This window comes from Balearica regulorum, chromosome W, assembly GCF_011004875.1.
Source record: "Balearica regulorum gibbericeps isolate bBalReg1 chromosome W, bBalReg1.pri, whole genome shotgun sequence".
NCBI classification, from domain to species: domain Eukaryota; kingdom Metazoa; phylum Chordata; class Aves; order Gruiformes; family Gruidae; genus Balearica; species Balearica regulorum.
This window is the reverse complement of record NC_046219.1, coordinates 18045203-18058601: the sequence shown is the minus strand read 5'-3', so window position 1 is coordinate 18058601 and position 13399 is coordinate 18045203. Positions and strand designations below refer to the sequence as shown.

Below are 13399 nucleotides of genomic sequence, written 5' to 3'. Positions count from 1 at the left end.
TCAGGGAGCTGCGTAAGCATTTCGCACAATGCATGCAAAGCCTTGGCAACGATGCAAACACAGGCACGCTCCCAAAGTTGGGTCCAGTCGTGGCTGAAGCTGGATTAGGTCTGAGCTGGTGAGTCAGGAAAGGGCTCCAGCTTCTATTGTACCTGACTGAGCTGCCAAGTGTTTGACAAGCTACAAATTATTTGCATTTTCATTATAAACAGGTTGCTTTAATTTTAAAATTATTTTATAGCAGCAAACATTACAGTTTAAGAATAAAGTTGTTAGAAATAACAAAAAAATAATCTAACTGGATGTTACATTTTCACGATAGTCCCTATAAAAGAGATACTTCAGTCCTTAAAAATAGGCAACCAAATTAAACATCTATTTAAATGTTTTCTCATTCGAAATAATGAGTTACAGAATTTGTGTAAGAGTACCATATTCTGCACCATTAGCTAATTAAAAGTTCCACTGCAGGCGTGAAACAAAGCAGAGGCTGCACGATCCTCCTCTAGTGACCATTTCACACAGGACTGACATCCGATTTCATCCTCATAAGCCTGCAGATGAAACTTGCTTTGGCAATTGGTTTTGAAAAAAGCAGCTAATCCTTTCTGAATATTGTCTGAATAATTCAGCAGCTCTCAAACTATTGATCAGCTCCCTTTCCCCTTCCTGCCCTTCTTTCAGAAATAGCTTGTGGCCTCTCATGAATATTATATATAAATCTACAAGTCTACCCCTAACCTCAGTCTCAATTTAATGCTCACTTTTTATTTTGTATCCAGTCACACCTCACAGGTTTTTGTTCATTCCCACTTTTCCATTTCTCACTGCCTAGACCCCACTGCTTTAGCCAATTAGTTTAATTTGGCATAAATTCAAGCATTCACCCCACATGACATGGCCCACCACAGGCCCCAGGCAACAAGCGCAGCTGCATGCCACCCCATTGCAAGCTACAGACCAGTACCTGCATAACACAGGGCACTCTGGGGACAAGCAGTATATACTTTATTTAGAGGGAAAAACTCCTCCAATGGTGCATAGGTAATATAAAGTTTGGAGAGGTCTGTGTGTCTATGCAGACATTTGGGACAGAAAGAGGATGGCAAGGTGGCTGTTACAGAGAGCAAACAGAACTTCTGACTCTCCAAGTCAATTGTCCCTCCCTCAATATCAGCTGTTGCAGTAAGGAGGCATGGGGGACTCCACTGGTGGAAGCAATTTGGGCTTTAGACATTTGGAAAGGAAATTCTAGGAAAGAGGGGGTTGCAAAGGGAAATGCTTTCCAGTGGAGTTATTACTTGAGGAGAGCCTTTCACCCTGTCTCTCAGGGTGAGAAGGGGCTTGCTCATGCCCCCACTGCACTCCCACTCAGGCTCAGCAGGAGCCTGGATGGAGGCAGCACTGGGCGCAACAACAGAGCATCATTTCTCTCCTATCAAATTTGCAAGCTGTTGTTGAAAAGGGGAGATCAAACAGAACAGAAAATAAAATAGCCCAACTGTGCTTACCAAACCACGGCCCTGTTACCAATACCAAATACCTTCTCAATTTACATTGGACCTTAAATTACCTAAAAGTTAGTTTCAGTGGTTAGACACACAGCCATATTGTTCCTTTAATTCCACAGATACAGGCCTTGTGTCTATATGCACAAATACCTAAAAAATTAGAGTTATGTAGCTAAGCAAGCAGGCCTGTCCCCTGCGTGTTATCAAACGACGGGCTTCTTATCAGAAGCCAGGTATAAATACAATTGCCAACTTTTACTTTTATGATTAACATTGGGCCACGTTCTTCCCTCTGCACAGAATCTTATCACATATTACTTGCACCTCAGAAAACACAAAACATCATAAAAAAGAATGCAAGTTACGTTAATCAAATTGTTTGAAATTTTGAGATCCATGTTTGTTTTGCAACAGTTTCTCAAAGGCTACGCTATGATGAAACACAAGAGTCATTTTGAATGAGACTAAGTAAAAGCACAAATCTCAGGAAATAATTCTATATTTGGAGAAGACTGAATAGAAAAGCCTGATTTTAACCAAGATCTACAGGATTACCAAGAGTATTAGGGAATGTCCTTGCAAAAATTCCTCCCTTTAGTTAAAGCTTTGAAAAGAAAGTTTTTCAGAAGTATGGAGGCATCTCTAATCTCAAGGTGATAATTGAGAATTAGAAGTCCTTAGCATCCTTAAACATAGAGCTAGACAAGTATTTTCTAAACAAACTTAACTTTACAGTCATGAGCTATTAATCTTATTAAAATGAGATTGATTCTTGCCACTGGGATCTGGCACTGTAATTGCCAGTCACTCAGTTGTTCCTAATTTATTGGATGAAGCAAATAATGCAACATTTCATGGCTGGTATTGTTTTATTGTCTAACATTGATTAAAATATTTACACTCCTACTTTTCAATCCACATTTTAGCACTCATACCTATGGCTTTTAATTTTAGTACAACATCTTTGTGTCAAATGTCAGAATTTCATTTAAAAAAAACCAGGAACCTGATACCATATAGACAAGTCTTCTCTATATTTATGTTTAAAAATATTCATTTTCAAAAATGATGAATTATAAAAGAAGAGTCTGTTGGTAGCTTTCTTCCAGCTCACATTTACCACAGATTCTACTGAGCTTTTCCTAATTTAAAGCGTCCCTTTTAGAGTGTCCTGCTGCCTCCATGTGGAATCTGTTTCCTCTAAATTTAATGAAAAAAAAAACAACCAGTAGCTGACAATTTTAAGCAAAAATATAAAGCGCTATAACATTACCTACATTGCCTTTTACTGAACTAGGTTCTTGAACACTCTAAGAGCTTTGTGGAAATTTAACCAGTCAGTGTTGAAAAGGCACAGGATTTTTGTGCTCCAAGACCTCCAGCAACAATGTTTTTTCCCCAGCCTGAAAGTTAGGGACCGCTGTTAGGAAACAGAAAACAGTCTGCCCAGAAAATTCACAGGCACCTGATCAGCCACTTACATTAGAACCCACCAGATTTTACTGATTCTTCTGCCACAGACACCCTGCAAATCTATAACAAGAGTTTGCTTCTATGGCAAGAGGAAAAGAGGTAAAGTTACTCTTACATATACCCAGGGATGGTGTAACAGTGATACAAGCTATTCATTATTAAAATCCTCACAAAGCTGTCCACCTCTGTGGTAATTTCTCTTCCATGGTATTACATGAATGGGAAAATTATTTTTCACATATGAGAGAAGTTTAGTTTTACATGAAGAAAGCTAACTTTGGTCCACTTGTCCAGCTTCCCAAGGACAGCATATTGGAAAGATGACCACTGATGGTTCAAAAACTAATGTAAAAGCTAACAAAAATAATTGGGTATTTCATTCCTAAACCTGTGCAGTGTGTTTATTTGTCCTCGTCATCCACCTTTTCATTCTGTGTGTCCACTAATTGTTGAGTTTTTAAGTCTTCAGCTTGTTCATGATCTTCCTTATCTACATCATCTACTTGACTAGTTTCCTTTTCTTCTGCTTCTCCTTGATCAACACTTTCATATTCTACTTGTTCCAGGTCTGTTCCATCTATAAGTTCTGCCTGTACTTCTTCCATCTGTATTTGATTTACATGTTCAACATGTAACTGCTCCACATGAACTTCAGCACCGTGTTCAGTCTGAATGTGTTCAACTTCCAAGTAACTAATTTGCACCTGTTCTTGCAGTTCCTCCATCTGTGTGCCTTTCACTTGACTGTACTGTATGAGATCCTGGTGCATCTGTTCCACAGTTACCTGTGCAGGATCCACTTGTACCTGAATTACTGGTAGGACGTGGACTTGCTCCACTTGTTCTATTATAGTCATTGATGTTACTGGTTCAGCTTCCACAGCTTCCACTGGAAGAACCTCTTCAGTCACTATTCGTTCTGAAATATTGTGCACGTCTTTGAGATGCCTTCTCAGCTCACTGCCTTGCATAAACCATAAATCACATAAGGTACAGTGGTTGGGTTTGTCACCGGTGTGTATTACTAAGTGATCTTTAAATTGATCCCAGCTGTTAAACACACTGTTACAAACCTGAAACAAAAGATACAGTATGTTAAACAGTGCCAACAGAAATATGAAAAAGTATAGTGCCTATTTCAGATCATAGCTTCACATAGTGTAGCTTCTTGCTACTTGGATTAAAAAAAACCATGTACATTAGAGGTAAAAGTTGAGAAGTTAGCTTCAGATGAACAGAAGACCTGGTATTTTTTTTATTTTTAAGAAACAGTGTGCCATTTTGAGTTGTGCATACACAGGATACCTACAAAATTAATGAGTCAGTACAGCATTTGAAATTTTTCTTATTTTAACCTTATGTGAAATTCACATACAGATTCACACCCCAATAAATGTCTGGTGCTAGAATTTTGGGTGGAAAGCTATTTATGTAATAATATTGTATGATGAAAGTGTAATACCAACTGTCCTTTTTCTGAAGTTCTAGATGCAGTACTACTGGCCAACTTTTCCTTATCAGCTTTCATTTGTTCATGGCATTGTAAGATTTACCTGGCTAGACTAAACTTTCCCATTTTGCCATTTCAAAAAAATACTTGAGTGATTTTAGCAGATAAAAATCTCTTAAAACTCCATCCCTTTAAGTCTCTTCCAGCTAAAAGTACTGCTTTGACTGCAGACATAGTATTTTCACAAAGCACTTGAGCACACCACCTTCCCTTCAGCTGGCACTGAGGTAAGTAGCCTGAAAACAACACACAAAGACACTGCAGAAATGAATGAGGTGCCAGGGTAGAAGAGAGAGGAGTGGGGTATAGTCAGGCTTGGAGTAAAGAAACAGGCTCAGGGGTCTTTGTCCATGCAAATGTTCTTGACTGAAGAAGCAAAGAACACGCATTTCACTGTTGGCACCCCCTCACTGTTGGCAAATATTTTTGAAACAATGTTCCATCTCCTCAATGTTCAGCAACAGCACAGAAGGATGATGGGGTATCTGACAGGGATTAACTCAAGAAACAGGTCTGTGTAGTAGAGCTGAATATCCCCATTTTGCTGTTGAAGTCTTAAAATCATGTTTGTGATGCTAATGATATGCTTTTTATCCCCCCCAGGCTCATGCTTTAGAAAGAAGTTGCCCACACACTTCTTAAAATACTAACCTTATAGATAAACACTCAAAATTACTTAGTCATACGTAAAGGTAATGACTATCAGCAATGCCCAAGCACATAATTACTGTTCTTGCCATGTGGAGCCTAATTCAGTACTCAAGGCATACAATGAAGAGCATCAAAAGTGCTCATCAAGCAAGCGCAATTTTGTTTTCTCCTCTTTGTTCAGTGAGCCAAGATTTTATTTATTGAACACTATTCAAATTTAGTTCTAAAGAGGAAAAAAAAAATCAAGAAAAAAATTATCCAAGAATTGCTATAGTTGCTGCAAGCTAAAATAACACTAACCCACATTTACAATATTTGTAACAAAGCTATGAGGTGAAGCAATTAAACCAAAGGGTCACAAAGACAAAACAGTATTATGGTTTAGCCCCATGCAGCCGCTTGCTCACTCCCTCCTCAGTGGGATGGGGGAGAGAATGAGAAGAGTGAAAGTGAGAAAAATCATGGGTTGAGATAAAAAGTTTAATAGGACAAAAACAAAAAGGAAAATAACAACAACAATAATAAAAAATACAAAACAAGTGATGAACAGCACAATTTCTTATCACCCAAACTCGATGCTACACAAGACCTCCAGCTGCCCAGCCTCCCAGCCCACACGCGCAAGCAAAACAAGACAAGGAATTCATTCACCACTTCCCATTGGCAGGCAGGTGTTCAGCCATCTCCAGGAAAACAGGGCTCTATCACACGTAACAGTTACTTGGGAAGACAAACACCATCACTCCAAACGCTGCTGCGCAAGATCCCCAGCTACCACGCCAGGCCCCCCCAGCTACAAAAGGGACATGATATTGTATGGTATGGAATATCCCTTTGGTCAGTTTGAGTCAGCTGTCCTGGCTGAGTCCCCTCCCAGCTTCTTGGGTGCCTCCCACCTTCTTGTTGGCAGGGCAGTATGAGAAGCTGAAGAGTCCTTGACTACTTGGCAAAAACTAAAAACATCAGTGTGTTATCAACATTATTCTCATCCTAAATCCAAAACACAGCACTACACCAGCTGCCAGAAAGAAAATTAACTCTATCCCTGCCGAAACCAGGACAAGTATCTTCAATGAAGCTACTAGGTACAACTTTGTGTTATACAGTAGTTCTCATGTTCAAAACAAACTTATCTTTAAGACAAAGGTATGCTCCCAAAAATTAACTTCAGACTAGCATAAAAACTAAATGATGCAATATCATCGGTGAAACTTCTGATTAAATGATTTGATTAGCAACACACAGAATTAATTAATCTCCTGCAGTATTCACTGCTTTCTGTGAATAAGATCACTCTTTTTTTCGAACAAATAAAGCCAATATCCAGCAGTTTTGTTTACTACACAACCCAATTTAACCTCAAACCACAGCCATTCTGTGAACTGAATAAGGTGAGAGCCTTAAGGGGGGGGGGAGAAGAGGGGGAAGTGTGTTCTTATTTGAGACTGTCACAGCAGTGGAGCAGCAAAATGACAAATAAAAATGCTACAACCAGCCTTGGCTCTCATATTTTCTAACTTTTCAGAATCAAGTCTTAAAAACTAAGTAACATTCTTCTGAACAGCTTTTCAGATGTCAGCTACATATAGTGACCAAGTACCCTAGCTATCTATCTACAGCATTTATATTTGTTTAAAAGACATTACAGATTGTTATCATAAGTTGGAATGACTTTGCAGGCAAAGTCAATAGATTGGTATCAAACAGAAGAATAATAAAATAGGAAATAAAATAGTACTTTGTATTTTGGACTTTAGCGAAGCATGCTTACAAGCAGGAAAGGCCTAGGTCAGTGCATCAAGAACCTTGAAAAGGAAGTAGAAAGATCAGTAAGATGCAGATGAACATTTACTTACCCACAAGAATCTCTCTGATTAACAAAGTATTATGAAGCTCCATATCAGTAATTCCATATTTTAAATTGAACTACTTAGATATAAGAATTTACCCTCATGTTGTGGTTGAATGCAATCTTTATAATTTACTTTACAAAAAAAAGTTCTTGGAGACATAAGCCCAGTCTTGTTGCCTTTCCTGCTCAGTACTCCCACACTCCCTCAGCGCAGGAAGAAGGTATCTAGCCTCAGACTCTGCTACTTCCATTACACACCTGACATTCGTACAGCTTCTTTCTTCCCTTTTTAGCTCCAGCTCCAGACTGACAAGCCGTCAGGTGACACTTGAGTGTGCTATTCCTAGCAAAACGTTCATGGCAGTTTGGACATTCAAATGGTTTTTCACCTGTTAAGACAGACACAGGGATTTGTAAGTATATAAAACCAGCTAGTTTTCAGTCAACTCTCCCTTTTTCCCCCTCTCCTTTTTGTGTAGGTTGATAAATACGCTGTAAAGACATGGCCAACTGGATTATTCTACAGAAGAGAAAGACATTCTATATAAGCTTTATTTATGTAAATAAAAGGGCAAAACCCTAACGTGGAGTCATAACTCTCATTTATAAAAAAACAAAAACCAATACAACAACATTTAAAGAGTTACTTGGAGCAAGGCACCGCCCAGTCAAGGACAGATTTATTCTATTCTTACTCAAAATCTTCAATAATCTTCAACGTATTCTGCCAAAAGAATCTGAACATGACAATTCAAAGACAACGGTGGCAATATCCAAAGGCCAAAAGATATCGCGTGACTTCTTGCACAGTGCAAATCAATGCTGCGACCTCTGCTGCGCTGGTTACAGCAGCGATGGAAAACACAGAGCATGTCAGCCTGCCTCTAGCTTGAGAAATACATTGGCGAGCTGGAGGATAAACTCCTCTGCTAAAGGTGACAACTTGCTTCTCTTCCCCCGAGTGTCATCCAACTATGAGTTTAGTCTCATCTAAGTGAGATTTTATAAAGAGGGAGGGTTCTGGCCCAATCTAACAATTATCTTTTTTCCATTTATGAGAACGGGAGAGATTTCACTTGCCAATTGTAACTAACTCACAGGACAGAAATTCTGATCTAAGATAGTTCAATATTGTGCTGGTCCTTAATAATCCTACAGCCACAGGAAGGAGATTGCCCAAAATAAATATTTTTTAACCCAAAGACATTCATAACAACACCATGACTTTTATTTGCCTAATATGTAAGAAATACCAGGGAATTAAACCATAACCATAAAGCTACCATATCATTATTTAGACTGGGTTTAGAGAGAAATAGTAAGCCTAGTTGGGTTTTTTTGTTTTGTTTTTCTTTTTCCCCCACAAACACACCAAAGGCAAGTGTGTATCAAATTAACTTCTAGACAAGGATCCCAGCTGTTTGGCCTCCCTACCCTCTAATTCCAGGCTACTGGCCTCGTTATCCCAGCAGTGAAGCAGCCAGGTAATAATGTGCTCCCCTGGAAGGCGGATGAAATCTTTCCTCATATCTCGCAGCTCCCTCAGGGACAGGGATCGAGTGATTACCTCTGGTTCTGGTTCTTCCTGTTCTTGTGATGGACCTGGTTCATCATCATCCTTCACTAAGCGAACTGATTTCCTTGTGTATTTCTTCTTGTGTATAGAAGCGACTGATACCATTTTCCTTTCAAATATTCTACCATTTTATCAGGGTCTTGCAGTTGTTCGGGAGTGAAGTTCCAAATCATTGTGAGTGAGAAGGTCTCTAGATTCCCACCCATACTCTCCCACATGCCATGCCAGCCCTGACCATTCAGCCTCGGGGAAGATCCCTGGGTGGTATTCTTAAAACAATTTTTTGTAACCCTGAACAGGACTTCAATCACATTCAGGAGATCTAGCAATAGGACCATACTGGCCTGAACATTCCAAGGGTATTCAAAATTCTCAAAAGCTGCTGTAACCAGCCCGAAGGGAAGAGGGGAGGTGAAAGAGTGGGAGAAGGTATCCCCCCCTGTCTTCCCCATAGATTGGGTGCAATTATTAATCAGTTCAAAGAGATGTTGGCCACAATATGGACATGACAGCAATGCCATACAAATACCAGCTTAGGCTCATGACTGTTGATTTTTGTCATATCGTAAGTCGATATTGCACAGTACAACAAAATGAGAGTCCTCATCCCTCTCCCAGAGGTGATAAACAGCGCTGCAGGGAATACATACAGAAAGTAAGGGTTTATACACCATAGTCATGTGAACAAACAAAACACCATTGTAACCAGTGACTATTTAACTAATATAATAAATGCATATAATAACTTTGTTTTAACACGCTCTGGTCAAATCTGTCGTTATCTCAACCATTTGTGCCCCACATTAGGCGCCAATAAGGACTGTCATGGTTTAATCCCAGCCGGCAGCTGAGCACCACGTGGCCACTCGCTTCCCCCCCGCCATCCGCCAGTGGCATAGGGAGGAGAATTGGAAGACAAAGGTATAACATAGTTTGGGATAAGGGCAGTTTACTGGGACAGCAAAGGAAGACGAAAATAACAACAACGGTACTGTGTTGGTTTTGCGTGGCAAGGTTTTGGTAGCAGGGGGGCTACAGGGGTGGCTTCTGTGAGAAGCTGCTAGAAGCTTCCCCTGTGTCTGATAGAGCCAATGCCAGCTGGCTCCAAGACGGACCCGCCGCTGGCCAAGGCCAAGCCAATCAGCGCCTCTGTGATAACATATTTAAGAAAGACAAAAACAGTTAGAGAGCGCTTTTGCAGCCGGAGAGAGGAGTGAGAAGATGTGAGAAACTCTGCAGACACCAAGGTCAGTGAAGAAGGAGGGGGAGGAGATGCTCCAGGCGCCGGAGCAATATCCCCCTGCAGCCCGTGGTGAAGACCATGGTGAAGCAGGCTGTCCCCCTGCAGCAGCCCATGGAGGAAGGATGAGGAGGTGTAGAGATTCCACCTGCAGCCCGTGGAGGACCCCACGCCAGAGCAGGTGGAGACACCTGAAGGAGGCTGTGACCCTGTGGGAAGCCCGTGCTGGAGCAAGCTCCTGGCAGGACCCGTGGATCCGTGGAGAGAGGAGCCCACACCAGAGCAGGTTTGCTGACAGGACTTGTGACCCCGTGGGGGACCCACGCTGGAGCAGTTTGCTCCTGAAGGTCTGCACCCCGTGGAGGAGACTCACGTTGGAGAAGGTCATGAAGGACTGTCTCCCGTGAGAGGGACCCCACGCTGGAGCGGGGGAACGATGAGTCCTCCCCCTGAGGATGAAGAAGCGGCAGAAACACCGCGTGATGAACTGACCGTAACCCCCACTCCCCGTCCCCCTGTGCCTCTGAGGGGGGCGGAGGTTGAAGCCGGGAGTGAAGTTGAGCCCGGGAAGATGGGAGGGGTGGGGGGAGGCGTTTTTAAGATTTGGCTTTATTTCTCATTCCTCTACTCTGTTTTGCTTAGTAATAAATAAGATGAATTCCCTCTCTAAGTTCGGTCTGTTTTGCTCGTGATGATAATTAGAGAATGATCTCTCCCTGTCCTTATCTCGACCCGTAAGTTTTCTTTCATTGTACCTTTTCTCCCCTGTCTAATGAAAGAGGGGAGTGATAGAGCGGCTCTGGTGGGCACCTGGCCCTCAGCCAGGGTCAACCCACCACAGTAGGCTAGGTGTGCATGTTAGGAGGAGAGATTCCCCCATGCACCCAGTGCTGAATAAACCAATGTTGGCTTTCTAAACTGCATTGCTGTTTGGAAAGTTTTTATTGCCGTTTGAGCGGTAACAGTTGGGTAATCACATCCCCATTTAACAAGACGTCCCAATAAGGACTTTAAATTAAATAATTCCATGTGAATATGCAATCCTGCACATAATGGACACTATGACAAACTTAGCAAAAAAACCAGCTTACCAAATGTCCAAGGATTAGTTTGGAAATTACTTCAAAAATGAATCTGGCATATCTACATATTTCAGTTCTGTTCAAAATCAGAGATAAAACTGGAAGTTATGTCCATCTCTCACTGATTTAGTGTGTCAGGATCTTCATCTAAAAGGTCAAAGAGGCTTTGCAGTTAAAACTGTAAACTTTATGCACAGAAGTGGAGAGTTGCTCACAGTCTATGCAGTACATTTGACACATGTAAAATATTTGACACAAATTTTCAGGCTTTAGCTTGCTGCTTTGAAAACTAACTTGATAGATAAAGGTCAAACAAATAGCTGATTAGTTGCTCTGAATAAATCCAGATGCTTCCAGTTCATTTTGAATAGCTGACCTTAAGAGCACAGTTCTCCTTGATTCTGGTACCCATCCAAGAGCTGAACTTAGGGTTTGCTTTTGATTCATTCTTCAGCCTGTGAGCTTGTCACTCACTGTGCCTTGGAAATGTCACTGTGCCTCGAAGCCTTGCTGTAAAAAGTTTGTCGCCCCTCTGTTTCCTTCCCATGGTGGGTTTTTGGGATCATTTATCAAGGTATGTAAATAGAATCCATTTATTCACTCCTATAGAAGATGTTGTTATTAAATTGTACTCCAAAAAGATCAAGCACTATGGACAAAATTTTAATACATGGAGTCACAGGACAAGGAAAAAGGAATTTGAGTAGACCCTTATTAGTTACAATAGAAAACAAGAGCATATGGGGAAAGATTTGTATTAGCAGACAATTTCCCAGCATGCTTGCTAGGAAGAGATCTCTTGCAGGCTTTAGATGGAGAATTACACCCGTCATCTGAGGGGATAGATTTAATAATCATGGGGATAAGTGTGATCACTAAAGGTTCGAATAATGAGCTGAAAATACCAGAAGTGTTGAAATCCGTACCAACAGAGCTGTGGAATAAAACCAGTATGGATGTAGGACTGCTGGTTTCAGCTCAACCAGTAAACATTAAAACAAAGGGAGGAGTCCTACCAACTGTGAAACAGTACCCCAATCCCTGGGAAGCAGAAAAGAGCATCCAAAAGCAAACAGATCAATATCTAGCCCAAGGAATTTTAAAAATGTGCGTTACCTTATAATACTCCTAGTCTGTTCTTTTTTACAGGGAATATAGATGAGGATGGGGATCCGGAATACAGTTTTGTACAAGATTTGTAGGCAATTAACCAGCATGTAGTGGCTCCTCACCCTGTGGTGCCCAATCCCCTCCACTATACTTTTGCAAATACCACATTGAGCAAAATATTTTACTGTGATAGATCTAACCACTGCCGCCTTAGCATCCTGTGAGATGAGGACAGTCAATTTTTGTTTGCCTTCACATCGAAAGGACAACAACTAACCTGGACACATCTCCCACAAGAGTTTGCAGGGTCTCCTACAAGGTTTTTTTCATGAATACCAGGAAACGATTTGAGAGATATAGAGCTGCCAGGCAAATCGGCTCTTGTACAATATGTAAATTATTTGTTACTTGCCAGCAAGACATACTAAGATTGTTTAAAAAAATATTATTTGTCTATGTACTGCTTTAACAGAAAAATAAAGGGCACCGTGCATCCCTTTCTAAGCTTCAGCTGTGTCTCAGGAAGTAAAATATTTAGGGTTCATATTAAAAGAAGGACAAAGATTAGTAGACCCAGAAGGGGTCCAGACTATTGTATAAATACCTCTACTGGTAACAAAGAAACAACCTTGTGGTTTAACCCATCTGGCAGCTAAAACAACCACACAGCCATTTGCTCACTCCTCCCTCTCCCAGTTGGATGAGGGAGAGAATTGAAAATGGAAAAAAAGTAAAACTCATGGGTTGAGATAAAGACAGTTTAATAGGACAGAAAAGGAAGATAACAACAACAACAACAAAAGTGATGCACAGCACAATTTCTCACCACCCAAAGCCAATGCCCAGCTAGTTCCCAAGCTGCCCCACCTCCTGGCCAACCCCCGGTTATATACAGAGCACGATGTCATATGGTATGGAATATCCCTTTGGTCAATTTGGGTCAGCTGGCCTGGCTGTGTCCCCTCCCAGCTTCTTGAGCACCTCTCACTTTCTCATAGGTGGGGCAGTATGAGAAGCTGAAGAGTCCTTGACTGCTTGGCAACAACTAAAACTATCAGTGTGTTATCAACATTATTCTCATCCTAAATCCAAAGCATAGCACTAATCAGCTGCTAGGAAGAAAATTAACTATCCCAGCTGAAACCAGGACAAATAACTGCAAGGATTTTTAAGCGCAGTAGGATACTGCAGACCCTGGATACCAGGGCTAGGGGAGTTAAGTAAGCCATTGACAGAGGCTACCAAGGCAGAGGAAATGAGGCCTACACATTGAGGTCCAGAGATAGAAAAGGCTTTCCAAGCTATAAAAGGAGCTTTAGCTTTTGCTCTGACACTGGGATTGCCAGATTACTACAAGCCCTTTGAACTATTTGTGCATGAGAACATGCATGAGT

General features: G+C 41.2%; 1 protein-coding gene across 8 annotated transcripts in view; it reads right to left on the bottom strand.

Annotated features, from left to right (window-relative positions):
• Positions 1 to 795: 795 nt before the first annotated feature.
• The window catches only part of LOC142599171 (zinc finger protein 131-like), a 28323-nt gene continuing 15719 nt past the window's right edge, over positions 796 to 13399 (bottom strand). For all 8 annotated transcript variants that reach the window (XM_075738964.1, XM_075738963.1, XM_075738962.1 and 5 more), the window contains 2 exons: positions 7256 to 7386; positions 796 to 4057 (listed from right to left, as the gene is read on the bottom strand). In XM_075738964.1, coding sequence (XP_075595079.1) covers positions 3386 to 4057; positions 7256 to 7386 — 803 coding nt within the window. In that variant the 3' untranslated portion in view covers positions 796 to 3385. The remainder of the gene's footprint in view (positions 4058 to 7255; positions 7387 to 13399) is intronic.